Consider the following 19,390-nt stretch of genomic DNA (forward strand, 5'->3'; position numbering starts at 1 on the left):
TTTGATTCCAAAAGAATGATCGATTTTGGGGAAAAGTTTTGGGTCCGATATTTGCAAAACAAATTGCACTATATCAATTTTGCTGCGATTCTACGCTAATTTTGTCTTCGTATTTTTTCACCTAAACTCAACCGAATTTGACTAAAACGTTGTTTAATTTTTGAGTTGAATGCGTTTTGTCCGGATGATTGAAATCAGCAATGTATTTTTTGAAAGTTTGATCATGATGCTCGAATCTGATTGGGGGCGTTCAGCAGTACCGAAGAACAACAGTTGCATTCATTTTCGAAACTGTTGTACTTCGGCACTGTTGTACAGCAGCAACATCTCTGCCAAACAACAACTCCTAAACAACTCTACCGCTCGGCATAATTTTGATGACTGGTCACTGAGCAGAGGTTTCTAAAATCCGAAAGCATCCAAGAGCAGAAATACAGACAAATATTGAAATAAACGGCTAATCGATAAAACCAATACTAAAATTGTCATACCAATGAACTAAAAATATACATAAATTGAGTAGTTTCATATATATATTTTTTAATTTTTGAGTTAAATGCGTTTTGTCCGGATGATTGAAATCAGCAATGTATTTTTTTGAAAGTTTGATCATGATGCTCGAATTTGATTGGGGCGTTCAGCAGTACCGAATTACCCCAGTTGCATTCATTTTCGACACTGTTGTACTTCGGCACTGTTGTACTGCAGCAACATCTCTGCCTAACAACAACTCCCAAACAACTCTACCGCTCGGCATAACTTTGATGACTGGTCACTCAGCAGAGTTTTATAAGTGCCGAAAGGGTCCAAGAGCAGAAATGTTGGCAAATGTTGAAATAAACGGCTAATCGATAAAACCAGTACTAAAACTGTCATACCAATGAACTAAATACAATATACATAAATTGAGTAGGTTCATATATATTTTTTCTATTATTACTTCTATAAAAAATTTGATGAAAATATCCAATTGACAAAGTTTTTAATTGCGGTTGTAATTTTGACAAGTTTAAAATTTTAATACTTAAACACTTGTTCGGAACAAACGTACAATATCCCCCCAATCAATTTAATAATCATAAGATAACTTGAGAAAATTATATCATCACACTAAAAACGTCAAATTATCGGAACATGAATAAAACGTCGATTCATCGATTCAACCGATTGCATAGCCGGTCAAAATACAAAATTGCAATAGGGGGGGGGGTAGTTAACAAGATCTCAAAGCCCTATATCCTCCGACTGTGCTTAAAGGTATCAAGGCAGTTTCGTTTTTTTTTTCAAAATTCATCCAAACCAGCCTAAATACATCATCTGAACATGATATTTCTCACCAAGTAAGAGCTATTTGGACCAATTACCGTTACCATCATTGCTGAGCCGGATTAATTCGCCGCTTTTGTTATCGTTAATTGAAAAATTGCACGCATTTTTTATTTCAAATTGTCCATATTTCCCCAGAATTACGACCTTCAATTACGATAGCACAAATAATGGGAAGAACCATGAAGAATTTCTAGCTTTCGATTTTCGTATACTTGCTAAAATCCGTCCGCTCTATAAATTGAGGCATGTGCAATTGGTATTTTTTTCCTTTTCAAAATGACTGTTACTGCTAATGCGTCGTAGCGTTATCGGTCATATTTTTGCTTGTGTATGTGAAGTGCAACTTCGCCTCTGTGTGAATCAATAATTTTCATCTGGCATGAAGTCGAGTCTTGACTGGAGAAAAAAGTCATACGCCACTTTTTTTTAGGGGAAATCAGAACAAAAAAAATAATTTTATTGAGACTTCTTTTGTTCAAATTGGTCAGTCAATTTCTAAATTTTACCTTTCTAAAACTTAGTCGAGCTGTGTAAAAGGCTTCTTTTGTTATAGCTTCAACTACTTGTAACTCAGTAGTTTCAGCGTAACTATTCTTGATGATCTAAAGAAAGCCACAATGACCCATTTGGCTGCAAATTTTGAAAAATATATTGCACCGTAGTAATTCTGAAATTCCGAGTAACTCATGTATTCTTCACTTTTTCTCTAATTTTTACCCAATTTGAGAAAAAAGCATTTGAAATTGCATTTTTTTCTTACGTTTTGTCCTGATAACTTAAATTAGCACAATGAAATTTTTTAGCAAACATTTTCCGCGCCTCAGGCAATGTTTTGGGCAAAAATAGTAGCTTTTTGGAACTAGAGCGTTGTTTTGAAATTATAGAGCAGTTTTGTGTGGCAATAGCGCTTTTTGGTGACAATATCGCTTCAGGACTTTTTACAGGAAGTAAACGACTCGCCAAAAAATCAGCTTTTTTATTAACGCCAAGAAAAAAATTTAAGAATTTTTGGAATTGAAACAGCGTTAAGATCAGTGGCGTAAGTATGAGTTTTTTTCGAAAAGTTATCGATACTATTTATTAGGTTGACCAGTTTAATTTTCCTAGGCCCTCATTATTTTCGGCAAACGCTTCCTCCTCACAATTAATACATAAAGATTCGAAAATTGATGCCAAAAAATACCAGGAATTTTTGGTTTGTGAGTGGGTCAAATCTTTGAGGTTATCGGGGCTCTCAATGAACCAAAAACATTGAGTTATTTGGTTGCAGGGTGGCTCAATAAGGTAAGCGTCAGTTTACAGGTCTTCGAGTAAATGAAGATTGAATGTGTGCAAGTTGTGAACTTTACAGATGAGGCTTTTCGATGATTCGTCGAGCTATATCGATGATTCGTCGTTTCATGATCGTTTGATCTCGAATTTGATTGGGGGCGTTCAGCAGTACCGAATTACCCCAGTTGCATTCATTTTCGACACTGTTGTACTTCGGCAATGTTGTACTGCAGCAACATCTCTGCCTAACAACAACTCCCAAACAACTCTACCGCTCGGCATAATTTTGATGACTGGTCACTCAGCAGAGTTTTATAAGTGCCGAAAGGGTCCAAGAGCAGAAATGTTGGCAAATGTTGAAATAAACGGCTAATCGATAAAACCAGTACTAAAACTGTCATACCAATGAACTAAATACAATATACATAAATTGAGTAGGTTCATATATATTTTTTCTATTATTACTTCTATAAAAAATTTGATGAAAATATCCAATTGACAAAGTTTTTAATTGCGGTTGTAATTTTGACAAGTTTAAAATTTTAATACTTAAACACTTGTTCGGAACAAACGTACAATATCCCCCCAATCAATTTAATAATCATAAGATAACTTGAGAAAATTATATCATCACACTAAAAAGGTCAAATTATCGGAACATGAATAAAACGTCGATTCATCGATTCAACCGATTGCATAGCCGGTCAAAATACAAAATTGCAATAGGGGGGGGGTAGTTAACAAGATCTCAAAGCCCTATATCCTCCGACTGTGCTTAAAGGTATCAAGGCAGTTTCGTTTTTTTTTTTCAAAATTCATCCAAACCAGCCTAAATACATCATCTGAACATGATATTTCTCACCAAGTAAGAGCTATTTGGACCAATTACCGTTACCATCATTGCTGAGCCGGATTAATTCGCCGCTTTTGTTATCGTTAATTGAAAAATTGCACGCATTTTTTATTTCAAATTGTCCATAGTTCCCCAGAATTACGACCTTCAATTACGATAGCACAAATAATGGGAAGAAACATGAAGAATTTCTAGCTTTCGATTTTCGTATACTTGCTAAAATCCGTCCGCTCTATAAATTGAGGCATGTGCAATTGGTATTTTTTTCCTTTTCAAAATGACTGTTACTGCTAATGCGTCGTAGCGTTATCGGTCATATTTTTGCTTGTGTATGTGAAGTGCAACTTCGCCTCTGTGTGAATCAATAATTTTCATCTGGCATGAAGTCGAGTCTTGACTGGAGAAAAAAGTCATACGCCACTTTTTTTTAGGGGAAATCAGAACAAAAAAAATAATTTTATTGAGACTTCTTTTGTTCAAATTGGTCAGTCAATTTCTAAATTTTACCTTTCTAAAACTTAGTCGAGCTGTGTAAAAGGCTTCTTTTGTTATAGCTTCAACTACTTGTAACTCAGTAGTTTCAGCGTAACTATTCTTGATGATCTAAAGAAAGCCACAATGACCCATTTGGCTGCAAATTTTGAAAAACATATTGCACCGTAGTAATTCTGAAATTCCGAATAACTCATGTATTCTTCACTTTTTCTCTAATTTTTACCCAATTTGAGAAAAAAGCATTTGAAATTGCATTTTTTTCTTACGTTTTGTCCTGATAACTTAAATTAGCACAATGAAATTTTTTAGCAAACATTTTCCGCGCCTCAGGCAATGTTTTGGGCAAAAATAGTAGCTTTTTGGAACTAGAGCGCTGTTTTGAAATTATAGAGCAGTTTTGTGTGGCAATAGCGCTTTTTGGTGACAATATCGCTTCAGGACTTTTTACAGGAAGTAAACGACTCGTCAAAAAATCAGCTTTTTTCATTAACGCCAAGAAAAAATTAAAGAATTTTTGGAATTGAAACAGCGTTAAGATCAGTGGCGTACGTATGAGTTTTTTGAGGGATGCGGTTTTTCGAAAAGTTATGGAAACTATTTATTAGGTCGACCAATTTAATTTTCCTAGGCCCTCATTATTTCCGGCAAACGCTTCCTCCTCACAATTAATACATAAAGATTCGAAAATTGATGCCAAAAATAGCGAACCAGGAATTTTTGATTTGTGAGTGGGTCAAATCTTTGAGGTTATCGGGACTCTCAATGAACCAAAAATGAATAATTTGGTTGCAGGGTGGCTCAATAAGGGAAGCGTCAGTTTACAGGTCTCCGAGTAAATGAAGATTGATGTGTGCAAGTTGTGAATTTTACAGATGAGGCTTTTCGCTGATTCGTCGAGCTAGTTTCTATATTTTTGAACTAAATAAATTGCCTTATGTATTCATAATTTTTAAAAATAGAACCTCGAAAAGCGATAGACCGTTATCTAATTTATATGACATTCTTCTGCAGCCTACATCCTGCTTCTCACACAATAGCAGCCCACAAGGGGAGCACGTTAAAGCTTCCAGAATTGATAGATAAGAGGCAATCTGTCTATATTTCCCCATAGTTCGATAATAACTTCCGTGTGAAGCCCAAACGAAGACGCTTTTAATGAAAAAGGTAGTCAATTGTCCAAGTCATGTGTACCCCGCGGTAAGCTTGTGCCTGCAACCATAGACCAAGTTGATACGGCGCATGACATCTTTTGATGAAGAAAAAAAGTGCATTTTCTCCAATCAAATATTTCCGATCTCTCTAAATTATTTTCAATTGATTAGACAATTCCCGCCTAGGTACGAAAAATGTTTGTATGGATTTGCATGTGAATCTTTATTTTATTGTTTCAATCGATCGTTCCACTAGTTGAGCACAAAAAGGAACTCTTATAAAGTCACGTGAATCTTTTGTTTTCAATTGTCCTAAAAATTTTTTGCGACAATTTTATGATAAAGAAATTTGGTTGCGTATCTGAAAATTTTCGTTATTTGACCTTGGCTTACTAAAGGTGCTCCGGTATTTAGAATACGCGGAAAAACTTTTTTCCGTTTTTTTTTGGAGTTTTTTCTCAGTAATTTCTTGTAATGCTGATACAAAATCACTTTTTGTCACATATTTTAGTTATTTCGTTTTTGTTAACTTTTTTTAAGTTATAAGTTTGGTTGTGATTAGGTTCTCAATTCATTAAAGTTTCTTCGCGTTTATTGCTTGGAATTTTAGGTAATTCTTGTGCTTTTTTTCGCGTTTTCACTTTTGATTTCTTTTTAAGTTCGTTTCAATGGAAGGCAAACTTCAATACAAAGCAGCAAAAATGTAAAGGTCACAAAAAACGTGATCGACTTCTATTTTCGAAAAAAGAAATTAATCATCAGAATACCCAGTGAAATAAAATATTAACATATTCATCAAGCTGTCCCAAATTGGGTGAATTTTATCAAAAATGTCAAACATAAATTGTTTGTGAATTTCAAGGAGCTTTAAGGGCGTATTTTTTCCTTTAAATTCGCAAGTTGAAGTTTTTTCATAAAACAAGTTACTTTTTCCGTTGTTAGGAAGTCTTAAAATTTGTTCAAGCTCAAATTTACTTTTTCGCGGTTTGACTTTTGATTCATTTTTAAGTTCAGTTCATTTCCTTTTTGAAAGACAAAATCCAACATCTAACAGCGAAATTTAAAAGATCACGAAAAACGTGATTGCCTTCTAGTTTCGAAAATGGAATTTTATTTTGGATTTTGCAGCGAAATAAAAAGCTTTACTATTGATCAAGTTGCTCAAATTGAGTTAGTTTTATCAAAAAGGGTCAAACAGAAATTTTTCGTGAAATTCAAAGAGCTTTAAAGGCATATGTTTTTCCTTTAAAATTCGTTGAAGTTTTTTTTCTGTTGAAGTTCAAGTCATTTTTTATTCTGTTTAACTGCGTTCCTTGACTCTTTCCCAACTGTCTGTTGGCTATGTTTTTTTTTCACTTTTTCTTCAATGATGCCCACCATAAAATCTTGAAAGGGTTTTATTAGGACTGTAAGGTGGCCAGTCAAGAACAACTCAAGAGTCAAGAGTTTTATGTTGAAAAACCTTGAATTCTTTTGACTTTGTGAAAAGGTACATTGGCTTGTTGGAAAGTCAATCAGGATCTTTTCGCAATTTTATTAAACGTTTCGAGAGGAGACAATAAATTGCTGCTATTGAAAATGATTAAACATTTCCGAAAATTCCCGGGAACTTTCTGAACAATTCGAAAATTGCACCCCCAAAAATGAGGATCGTTTGTCCAATGTGAAAGTTATTTAAGTTTTTTTTCCAAAACTCGTTTTTCCCCTGAAGACATGTATTATTTCATCACTGTTGAGGTGAACTCTGGTCTGTAAATGAAAACTATTCTTTTCTAAAATCTGCGTCTTCTTTTTTTTCGACGCTATTTGAAACGATTTGCTTTCTGTTTTTGTCCGATGCTGAGTTTTTCGGCGGTTTTTCAAGCAAAAACGCCGTGTTTTAACATTCTTCCAGTGATGGAGCGACTTAGTGTTTTATTTCTGATGCAAATGATTTCTAGCTTACTTTGTTGCGTTCTAGTGATGTCTAGTGGGTCTTTAAGGACGTTTCTCATTATAGTTTTGATAGTTTTGGCGGCCGTCCAGATGTTTTTTTTTGGCTCTAATGAGTTCGTTCTCACAAGTCTGGCATAAGAGCGTCTTGCTATGAACCGAGATTTCCGATCAGAATGACTGCTTAGTCATTCAATCTTAAATCGTCCAATTAGTTGCCTTTTCCTTCCATCAAGACGTCAATTATATTTATTATGAACAACTTCCGATAAATCAATCAATCAATCAAGCCTTGAAAATTAATGCCTTTTCGAGCGATTCATGAGAACGATAATTCATATCTTGAATAGGCTAATTATTCGAAATTTCATTATTGGCTCAAACCGCTTCAAAATTACTCTAAAAAGGTGTATAGGCAACCGTAATTAGGGTTTGATAATTATCCTTCAACCTGTCACTTTTCAAACCTTCATAACTTAAGATTATTATCTAGCTGTTCACAGAACAGATTATTATATCGAGCTGTATCACAGAAATAAGATTTATTGAAAATTAGAATCAGGATATTAAGGGCTTCAGTTCGATTCACGCCTATTGGCAGCAATGAAAATTGTGTTGTGTCTTTAAACTGCAGTGATTTTGTGCTTAGGGATCCGAATGAGCCTCCGGTGTCAGTGTGGAATCAGCTGTTGGGCTCTCTCTTCGCATTCATGGCTGTGTCCGCGGTCAGTGCCAACACCCTCGTCATCAAACTCAACCCCAACATCACTGTCTCCTGGTTCCTACTATGGCAAGGTTACATCTACTTCTACATACTAAACTCCTTCCTAACTAAGGAGTGAGATGCAATTAATAAGGCTGAAAAAAAAGTGACATTCTTACTTTTTTTAATAGTCTCATTTAACCAAAAATACTAAATTATAAATTAGCTGTCTTCTACATTAATTTTTGCAATAGCTTTATGCAATTATTGCGATAAAGTCACATGGCTGTTTTGCTGTTTGCCTCGCTCTCCCTGAGTCATCTTTGCATTATGGTATTTCTACTAATCCGGTTTCTTTTTACAGGAAATCATTATTTATCATATTGGAAAGCAAAGTTAAGTACCTTATCACCCTTCGCCCCTTCAGCCCTTACCGAAAAAAAAGAACGTCTAAAATTTATTTTGAAATTAATTTTTTTTTTATTGGAATCTTGTTTTATTTTTTAAATTATTTTTGGGCTGATGAATGGTCAGCACATTCTGTGTTACCTACTCTCCAATCGACTAACCTTGCGTTTAATATATAACTGTTTACTATTGTATTTCGATATAAGCAATTGATTTCAATTTAGGAATAGCCATGGTTTTCATCCAGTCTTCGCTCACAATTAAGACAAAATCAGACGCTGGTGCGCCCAATGTCATCAGACGCAATTGGATTGGCATCCTGATGAAACTTGGAGTCATGTTCCTCCTTCTCCCAGTCTTGTTTCGAATCATACCAGAGATGCCATTCGGAGACCTGTCAGTTATACTCACTTGTGGCCCATCACTGCTTGTGGCCATTTTCGCATTTATACTGTTTGATGAAAAACTGACGAGGATCCAGGTGTTCTTGGTTGTATTGAGTTCTTTCGGAGTTGTGTTCATTATCAGACCGGCAATCATCTTTGGAGCAACGAATTCGGATCAAGTTTATCCTCACAGGTGAGTTTTGGTGGTAAGGTAGGCAATTTTGAGTTCTTAGATCGGAGAGCAGTGGTGAAGTGGTTACGTCTCCGCCGCTCAATCGAAAGGTCGGATGTTCGAGGCCCACCTTGATCCGTGCTCGTTGCTTGCGGGTGAGGCAACATTACGCAGCCGAGAAAAATAACCAAAAAGAGTGCATGTAGAACTTAAGCAGGGTAACAACAGCGGTTCGCCGTGATGAGCTGTACAGCTCGTATGGTGGGCCTATCCCTCGTGGATAAATGGTCTTACTTTAAGCGAATGGTTTGGTAACACAGGCAAAACAGATAGTACATCATTAGATCTTCAGAGTTTTTGCTAGTGTAGCCAGTGAGTGGTGAGGGGGGGGGGGGGGTCTTTTGACATTGGAGAAGACCAAGCTAATTTTAGAAACTCTTCTACTGCAAGCTAAAAAGACATTTTCCAATACATTGACTTTTTTCTTGAAAAAATGAGTCGCCCAAAAACATTTCGTATATAAAAAGGCAGCATGGGGAAGATTAAAGGGGAACTCGACCCCTTCAGCATCCAAAGGGTCCCCCTTTGGTACTATTTTACGAAACATTTTCGGCTGAGCAACACTAAATTTTTCTGTAAGAGCCGTTGGCCCCCATGTATATTAATTTTAAGGGGTAGCGCGCACCGAAAACGCATTTTTAAAAAAAATCAAAACACGGTGCAAGAGTGCCAAAAAACAAAACGATGGTATTTGCAAGTTATTCAAAAGTATGGCCGTAAGTAACTTTTATAATCTTAATACATTCGTTTTCAAGAATGGGAAAATTTGTTTACAATTTACAAAATGTATCCATAAATAGCCCATCTTGAAAGGACACCAAATGTAGGGTGCTTATTTTGAATAATAGCTTGTTCATACTGTTTTTAGAGAGCTCGGAAACTAATTTTGTCTAAAAGTCGGTCTCTTTGGATAGTTCAGGGTTTGAACTCCTGTTTGGGAAGAAGTCGACCCCACATCCACCTATTTTTAACTGTTTGTTTTTTTTTGCTCATTTTAGTTTCATGAAAATTGAGCATCCTTGCATATTTGGGTTGAAACAACAGTTTCTGCGGAGTTGTACAAAACTAAGTATAAAACATAATTAAATTATGGGTAGTGCTGAAACATAAATCCCGATCCACCCTCCCAATTCGCAATTGATTCAAATTACGTTTGGCAAAGAAGTAGATATAAGCATTTGTACATTAATCGTTGAACAAAAATTTATTTTTTTACAGGCATGAACTTGCTTAATTTGACAGTTTTCTCAGTTCTCAGAATACTCCGATCTACCGACTTGGGAAAATGAAAATCTTTCAATCTTTTGTCAAGGTGTTTCTTCTATTATCATTTGGAAAAATGTCGTTTTTCAGAGTATTAGCAACCTTGTTTTGTGTGGGCCTCGCAGTTCTCATCACAACCCAGGTTCTTGCAGTGCGCAAAATGGGATTCGAAGTGAACGCATATCTCCTCAACACTTTAGTGGGAATCGCTCTCACTCTCAGTGGAACCGCATACCAAATATTCTACTCGGACGAAAAACTGTACAACGAGTATTTCTGTTCTCACAATATCTACTGCGCCCTTATTATTGCCATATCGTCTATTTTAGCATCTTTTATATCTCCATTAGAGACTCTTGCATTACAGAGGGTAAAAGCTGCAGTTTATACGTCTATTGGCACTTCAAAAGTAGTCTTAGACTATACTCTTCAAGTCATTTTGTTCCCCGATGAAGGAATCTTCTGGTCGACGGTGTTGGGCGCGATTGTGGTCACAATAACGGCTTTTGATCTCTCACTTAACTTAGACGTGGTCATTGTTCGATGGTTCAAAAGAAAGAAGTCGGAGATAATTGAGCAAAAAGTAAAGGATGGACTTAACGAGAACAATCATGTTACTTTGGAGACAATGAATGTACAAACGAACTGTTGAATAGTTGAATCGAATTCAACTGCGGAAGTTTCTTCTCATTACGAGGCATTATTTAGTCACAAATCCTTGTCGTCTATATCGTACTTATTATCATTTGTTTTGTTTCTAAAGAAAAATGAATTCTCTGGTAATCTGTTCCGATTTGAAAATTTTGTATTTCTGATTCCATTACAGCTCTTAATGATTAAAGAAAACTTCTGGTAATTTACAAGAGCTGCAAAGTTTCCTCATAACTTGAGTTAGGAGACTGCTATGTTTTAGAGAGTACTGATTATAAATCAGGCAGAATTCACAATGTAGCTAAAAAACGAAACATCCTTTCGTGATCAGTTCTTTCGTAAGCTAAACTTGGCACTTTACGTGGACGATTGCCGCTTGATAAAATTTTACGAAGTGCGCAGCAAGTTACTTTTTTGTCTAGGTTTCATCGTTCCGCCCACTCACTGATTGGAAAAAAAAACTATCACAATTCTTTGACAAAAATTATAACAAAAACTCTAATTATAACCTCTAATTTTGATTACCTAGAGAAAACTTGCAGGGGCCAAGTTTAGTATTATAGTAGGTTCCTTTCAATCGTGATTCTGATACTTTCAAAATTTTGGTCTGATTATTTTCTATTTTCAAACCAAATTGCAACCGAATTTTTCCTCACTCACAACCTGACTTACTTAACACGTTTTTCTTGAACTTGGCATAAAAGATGTCTCGGTGTCATAGAAAATTGGTCTGAAATTTTCCGTTTTTCAGATTAAAATGGACAAAACATTTGAGAGGATGACTAATTTAGGAATAATTTAGTGTTTCTAAGAGCATAGTCAAAACTATACAGGTCTTGGCAGGGGCTGATCTAGGATTTTCTCGAGGGGGTGGGGCAGATTTTCAAAAAATTTTCGAAAGCACTAAAAAGACTGTTTTGGCAACAAGTTCTTCGACTCAGGCAATTTTTTGAAAAAACAGGCCAAAAAAGGGCCTAATTTTTAGAAGATTGAGCAAAAAATCGCATGTTTCGGCGCGCGCTCCACTTCAAAATGAGTATTGTTTGGCGCCTTTAGAAAATTAGTAGGGTAAGTCAAAAATAGTACGAAGGGGGACCCTTTGGGTAGGCAGGGGGTCGAAACCCTGAGAGGAGGGGTAGTGCGTCCGCTCTCCCCCCCCCCCCCCCCCTAAATCCGCCCCTGGTCTTGGTGATTTTTTTCCAGGAAATAGTCCTAAATTTAGTTCATGCTAAAATTTGATTTTTTTTAGCGGTTCAACATTTAATTTTTCTCAAGTTTACTTCATTTTTTTCGTTGAAAGATAGGCAAATTTGACTATTAAAAAGCAAAAGTGTAAAGATCACAGAAAACGTGATCAAATTCTAGTTTCGAATATGAAATTTAATTTTCAGATATCCCAGTGGAACAAACGTTCTACCTATTGATCGAGTTTTCTCAAATTGAGTTGATTTTATTATAAAATGTCAATCACAACTTGTTTTTGAAAGTCGAGTTATAAGGCCAAATATATATTTTTTGAATTTGAGAAATAGAAGGTGTGTCAAAAAACATGTCGTTATTGTTTTTTCTGTTTCATCGCGTTCATGACTCTTTTTCAACTATCTTTTGGCTACTAATATTACTATTATGTTTACTAAAATTACTACTTAAAATGCACTTTTTTGTAGCCATGGGCTGGAAAAAGAATCAGAAAGTTGCCTATTTTTTTCCCAAAGTTTTTACGTTTTTTCCCATTTTCGAATTTCTCTTCGTACAATCAATGATGCCGGAACGTTGCACTACTAAGGCAGCATTAGAATTGCGTCAAAATAGGAAAAAATGCAATCAAAAAAATTTTTTATGAACTTTATTACCCTTGCGATAAGCAAGGATACTGCAAATGGGTACAGGACTTTTTTTCCCGTAAACAAGTTTGTTCACATAATGGTCATTTTTGTAGCTTCACATAATTATAATTTCTACCCTGCTCAAAATCTAGAAATTCAAAGGAAACTAGCATCATTTTAGAGTAATTACGTAAACGTACTGCTTCAGGTTGTAATCAGTTTTTCAAAAAATTTCTCAATTTTTCGTTTAAGAGTTCTTAATTTTCGTCTCAGTTTCTGTCATTTCATTTCCGTTTGTTTTTGAACGCATGTTTTTTTTATCTTTTAGCAACTATCTTTCCCACGAAGTCCAATATCCCATATAACACTCAAACAACCAATCATTGGCGACTTATACGAACAAATAGTAGAACAACCACACACAATAATTTTTCGCTTTCAGAATAATCATCTTTTCAGCCCACGATGAGCCGACAGATTGGATCCTTCAACCATTCTCTTTCCTATCCATCAAACCTCCCACGCCACTCCTCCCGCATTTTCCTCTCAGACCTTCCCTCTTCCCCCTTTCCCAGTTTTTCTAACTCACCACGCATAGACTCAGACGATTCAACCCAAACAGTTTTTAACACCATATCTAACTTTAATAAGTCTGATATAGAAACCCCCGATGAATTCCTCAACTCCGAACCCCGCCCTAGAAATTTTCCCAACCACCTTTTCAACCAATTGCTTCCCAACTTTCTGATGAAACGTCTCTCTCCCACTCTTCATACACTGACGCTACCCCTATCCTTTCCCCAATGTCAAGTAATCAACCCAATGCAGCACGCCCAATGACCGACAATCAACTAGAGCATGAACTAGGATATTTTATAACTCAACAACAACGCCTTCATGACACAAATAAAGCACTAACAAATCATCAATTGAATCACAGCCTCAATATCCCAATCCTCAACTCATACAATTCAGATCGCTCCAAAAAGAGCACACCGAGTTTTAAAACGAAAGCACCCTAACACTACACCTCAATTTCTTATTAGTTGTTCACGTTCATCCCGACTGTATTCATATCACCCGCAATACACTAACACCCCAGACTTCTTAATCGACGGCTTACTATTTTTCCCCCAATACACATACTATGAGACTAACAATATAAGCCAACTGAACTTATTGGTTAATAAAATTGTGCTAGTTCCCACAATATCTTGGACTTTCTAATACAAATATACTAATCAACCGAAACTCCCACTAAAAAAAACAACCCCAAAAATAACTTACTCTGCCATTCCTTCATTCACCAACTGACCACCACCGCAGCTTAACGAAACTCAGTTCACTACCATCGGCTCACACCAAACCCTAAAAAGAATAGTTGCACCACGCGCAAATAGATTTTCCATTAATCACTACGTTCATGCTGTCACCAGATACATGGAAGATACATCACACGGAGACGACCCGAAAACTAATCCTCAACTAACTGAAAATTTTTTCATTCGAGCAGAATATATATTCCATTCAGATAGCACTAATAAAAAGTTCGACAACATCATCGCCCGCGCATTAGCGAACACCAAAGCCCACGAAACATTTTTCAGTAAATTTTAACATTTTGGACTCAGATTTCACTTCCTTACCCCCAAGAAAAGAGACGTTCCTTGCTCGGACGAAATTATGTTAAAGACCAAACTAACCCACACCTATACATATTATAAGTTTATACAAAAACATTATTTATCAAACACTCCAGCCCGTAACCCACAACATCGATTTATGTTTATCAAATCCAAATATACATATACACCACTTTATTTTTTAAATTCAACCTATTTTATTAAATCTACTAACTTATACGGCATCCTCCGCAATTATGATCCCGTCAGGCTGATGTATATATTCTGCCCACTAACCAACACCTTTCCCATTGATGACACTCGCCCAATAATCATTTCCCCAACCAAGAATTTGTACAGCCAATTGAAATAACCCTACTCAAGTACATTCATAATACTAGAAATAATGACAAGCTTTATAATCTAATCCAAAACACAAATCAAGAACTTTCAACACTCAACGAAGAAGCAAGAACCATCAGAGCGCTTGAGCTTCCTTCGCCCCTGGTTTGCGTTAAAAACGTAATCCTCATGCTCTCCAAGCTTCTGATAACTTCTGATACGATGAAAACTAACTTCACACATGGATTTTTCCCTGAACTAGAACCCTCGTAAGCATGAATTTTATTAAAACTAACTTGTTTTTATAAATTTTAAATTTTGATCTAACAATGAAACTGAGTTATCCAAGTGCAATGAGTATTATAATCAAGTCAATAAATTATTAATTGTGTAATAAAATTCACAATTACGAAGTACTAAATTTATAAAAAGCAAATTAATTACAAGCAATTATTTTTTTTATGTGTGCTTCTTTTATAACTTGATATTTGTACTTTAATCGACCAAATTTCAAAACAGTTATCCACCAAACCCGCACAACTCGCCCACTTAGAATTGTTTAATAATTGAATTTTAAGATTCAACGATCACTGATAACAACTCTAACTTAATTTCACGCGTTTCAGACTTTCCTTTAGGCCTGTTGGAAGGAACTATAAGTAAGCTTATTCTAACCAACGGAGCTTACAATTACCACAAAACCAACCGCATGTATAAGATGGTCCCAAGGTACTCAAACCAGACTAAACCCAAATAGAAACAGAATAAATTATTCTTTTGAAACCCACTTTCAAGTTTTATTGAAACACCAAGATTTCAAAAGAAAAACCAAGAATCTGTTTTTGGATCTATAACCGGCCTAACGCGCCGCCCTACACCACACTTGTGACACACACTCAATTATCGACTGAGCCACGCTTCACATTTTTGGCTGAGCAACACTAAAAGTTTTCTGTAAGAGCCGTTGGCCCCAATGTATATTAATTTTAAGAGGTAGCGCGCACCGAAAACGCATTTTTTTTGGTCAAAACTTGGTGCAAGAGTGCCAAAAAACAAAACGATGGTATTTGCAAGTTATTCAAAAGTATGGCCGTAAGCAAGTTTTATCATCTTAATACATTCGTTTTCAAGAATGGGAAAATTTGTTTACAATTTACAAAATGTATCCAGAAATAGCCCATCTTCGAAGAACACAAAATTTAGGGTGCTTATTTTGAATAATAGCAAGTTCATAATGTTTTTAAAGATCTCGGAAACTAATTTTGTCAACCTGAAAAAACCCCTGTTACAAAAAAGTCTTTTTGGATAGTACAGGGTTTGAACTCCTGGTTGGGAAGAGGTCGACCCCACATCCGCCTATTTTTGACTGTTTGTTTTTTTGCTCATTTTAGTTGAATGAAAATTGAGCATCCTTGCATATTTTGGTAGAAACAACAGTTTCTGCGAAATTGTACAAAACTAAGTATAAAACATAATTAAATTATGGGTAGTGCTGAAACATAAATCCCGATCCACCCTCCCAATTCGCAATTGATTCAAATTACGTTTGGCAAAGAAGTAGATATTAGCATTTGTACATTAATCGTTGAAAAAAGATTTATTTTTTAAAGGCATGGAATTGCTTAATTTGACAGTTTTCTCAGTTGTCAGAATACTCCGATCTACTAACTTGGAAAAAAAAATCTTTTGAGATAGGAACCAGTTTTGAGGTTTATGTAAGTGCTATCAATTGTTCGAGATAGGAACCAGTTTGAGTTTATGTAAGTGCTATCAACTTGTTCTTTCTGTCTGGGGACCTGCTTTCGTGACCTTGCGATCTCTAATGTCCGATGGGATCTGAAATAAAAGAGTGCAGTAAGATTTCGATTTGATGCCTAACAGTTTGTCTACAATACAACTTATCAACAAACTTTTTGATCTTATACATTTACGACTTTAACATGGCGCAGCCAGCAGAAAAAAAAGTAGGGGGAAAAATCCACCAAATATAATAGCATTTTGGAATACACGAACACCGGAACCTCCAGTTTACTGGGAGGAGTGGATAATTAAATTTCACTGGGGGATGATAGCAGAATACGACATTGATCCCGATGATTTCTATTTTGCGAGTACTCTAAATGCGGCGGCTATCACGGCGTTGCCTGAGGAGGTCAATGGGAAAAACCGTCACGATTCGGAAAAGAAGTTAAAATCTAATCTATTTCTTTGTATCGGAGACAAGGCGCAACGGATATTCAAAGCACGAAAACCGGCGGTTAATATTAAAACGGTACGGTACCCACGGGTCCTTGACGAGATGCAAAATGTTTTTCAATATGAGCGGAATGTAACTCATGAACGGGGACTTTTCTACGGACGAAAACAACGTGAGAATGAAACGTTCGAAAACTTCCACGCGGAATTAAGCGCCCTAGCAGGTAGATGTGATTTTGCAAATGCGGCCGAAAATGTTCGTGATATTTTCATTATGAATATGTTGGAATCGGATTGCCAACGAGAATTATCACGATCAACAAAGTTACCTGAGGAAGTCTACCGGATCGCCTTATCATATGAACGTGGTGAGCGCGCATACAAATCATATACGGGAAAAACAGCTTCAACAGCTCCGGCAATTTCAATAAAACAGGGACCGTTAAATAACATAAGAAGGGGACAAGGATTTTCCGAGGTCGAGGACGCGGGGGACGTGGAGGATACACCCAAGGACCAAGTAGTGGGGAAGCGGCAATAACCGTAGGTGTTATAATTGCGACGCACCAAATTTTACCCTTGACCACATCGCAAGCTGTCCTGCAAAGGGAGCAACATGCAACTCGTACCGAAAACTGGGACATTTTGAACGAACATGTCGAGGAGTTAGGAGGGGTACTAACCAATGGAGAGGACGAGGACGAGTCGGCTTAGTTAGAGATGAAAATGAGCATCATCAGAGTACGCAGAATGTGAATGACTTGAATGAAGATCCAGTGTTGTGGGTGAACCAGCAGGGAAGCGGGGAAAATGAATCCATGACGTCAGGATCGGACGATTACATGGTAATGTCAATAAAAAGGAAGAAGAATGAGACTGAACTGAAGGTCCCTGGGGCCCGAGTCCAGGTTGAGGTGTCAGGAAAGAAATAAACTTAACTAGTAACATGATCCAATACAAAAAGTAATAGTGAGTTAATAAATTTTATATCTACGCTCTAAAATTTATTTGTGGTTGCCCGAATGAGATAGGGACCAGTTTTGAGTTTATGTAAGTGCTATCAATTGTTCGAGATAGGAACCAGTTTGAGTTTATGTAAGGGCTATCAACTTGTTCTTTTTGTCTGGGGACCTGCTGTCGTGACCTTGCGATCTCTAATGTCCGATTGGATCTGAAATAAAAGAGTGCAGTAAGATTTCGATTTGATGCCTAACAGTTTGTCTATAATACAACTTATCAACAACCTTTTTGATCTTATACAGTTACGACTCTAACACTTTCAATCTTTAGTCAAGGTGTTTCTTCTATTATCATTTGGAAAAATGTATTTTTTTTCAGGCTATTAGCAACCTTGACTTGTGTGGGCCTCGCTTGTCTCATCACAACCCAGGTTCTTGCAGTGCGCAAAATGGGATTCGAAGTGAACGCATATCTCCTCAACACTTTAGTGGGAATCGCTCTCACTCTCAGTGGAACCGCATACCAAATATTCTACTCGGACGAAAAACTGTACAACGAGTATTTCTGTTCTCACAATATCTACTGCGCCCTTATTATTGCCATATCGTCTATTTTAGCATCCTTTATATCTCCATTAGAGACTCTTGCATTACAGAGGATAAAAGCTGCAGTTTATACGTCTATTGGCAATTCAAAAGTAGTCTTAGACTATACTCTTCAAGTCATTTTGTTCCCCGATGAAGGAATCTTCTGGTCGACGGTGTTGGGCGCGATTGTGGTAACAATAACGGCTTTTGATCTCTCACTTAACTTAGACGTGGTCATTGTTCGATGGTTCAAAAGAAAGAAGTCGGAGATAATTGAGCAAAAAGTAAAGGAAGGACTTAACGAGAACAATCATGTTACTTTGGAGAACAATGTACAAACGAACTGTTGAATAGTTGAATCGAATTCAACTGAAGTTTCTTCTCATTACGAGGCATTATTTAGTCACAAATCCTTGTCGTCTATATCGTACTTATTATCATTTGTTTTGTTTCTAAAGAAAAATGAATTCTCTGGTAATCTGTTCCGATTTGAAAATGTTGTATTTCTGATTCCATTACAGCTTTTAATGATTAACAAACTTCAGGTAATTTACAAGAGCTGCAAAGTTTCCTCATAACTTGAGTTAGGAGACTGCTACGTTTTAGAGAGTACTGATTATAAAAAATATGCTCTTAAGTTGATTTGAACTGATTTAATCAGGCAGAATTCACAATGTAGCTAAAAAACAAAACATCCGTAAGTGATCAGTTCTTTCGGAAGCTAAACTTGGCACTTTACGTGGACGATTGCCGCGTGATAAAATTTTACAAATTGCGCAGCAAGTTACTTTTTTGTCTGGGTTTCCTCGTTCCGCCCACTCACTGATTGGAAAAAAAACTATCACAATTCTTTGACAAAATTTATAATAAAAATTCTAATTATAACCTCTAATTTTGATTACCTAGAGAAAACTTGCAGGGGCCAAGTTTAGTATTATAGTAGGTTCCTTTCAATCGTGATTCTGATACTCTCAAAATTTTGGTCTGATTATTTTCTATTTTCAAACCAAATTGCAACTGAATTTTTCCTCACTCACAACCTGACTTACTTAACACGTTTTTCTTGAACTTGGCATAAAAGATGTCTCGGTGTCATAGAAAATTGGTCTGAACTTTTCCGTTTTTCAGATTAAAATGGACAAAAAATATGAGAGGATGGCAATTTTTTGAAAAAACAGACCA

General features: G+C 36.3%; 1 protein-coding gene across 3 annotated transcripts in view; it reads left to right on the plus strand.

Moving 5' to 3' along the window:
* LOC134842438 (uncharacterized) overlaps positions 1 to 18,718 on the plus strand; it is a 35,280-nt gene extending 16,562 nt beyond the window's left edge. For 2 of the 3 annotated variants that reach the window (XM_063858777.1, XM_063858779.1), the window contains 3 exons: positions 7,682 to 7,827; positions 8,368 to 8,722; positions 10,115 to 10,900. In XM_063858777.1, the coding sequence (XP_063714847.1) occupies positions 7,682 to 7,827; positions 8,368 to 8,722; positions 10,115 to 10,676 (1,063 nt within the window). In that variant the 3' untranslated portion in view covers positions 10,677 to 10,900. Of the gene's footprint in view, positions 1 to 7,681; positions 7,828 to 8,367; positions 8,723 to 10,114; positions 10,901 to 17,999 lie in introns of those variants that run through there. The other variant, XM_063858778.1, reaches the window with a different exon arrangement.
* Positions 18,719 to 19,390: the final 672 nt, after the last annotated feature.

The sequence above is a fragment of the Symsagittifera roscoffensis genome, chromosome 3, assembly GCF_963678635.1.
Source record: "Symsagittifera roscoffensis chromosome 3, txSymRosc1.1, whole genome shotgun sequence".
Lineage (NCBI taxonomy): Eukaryota > Metazoa > Xenacoelomorpha > Acoela > Convolutidae > Symsagittifera > Symsagittifera roscoffensis.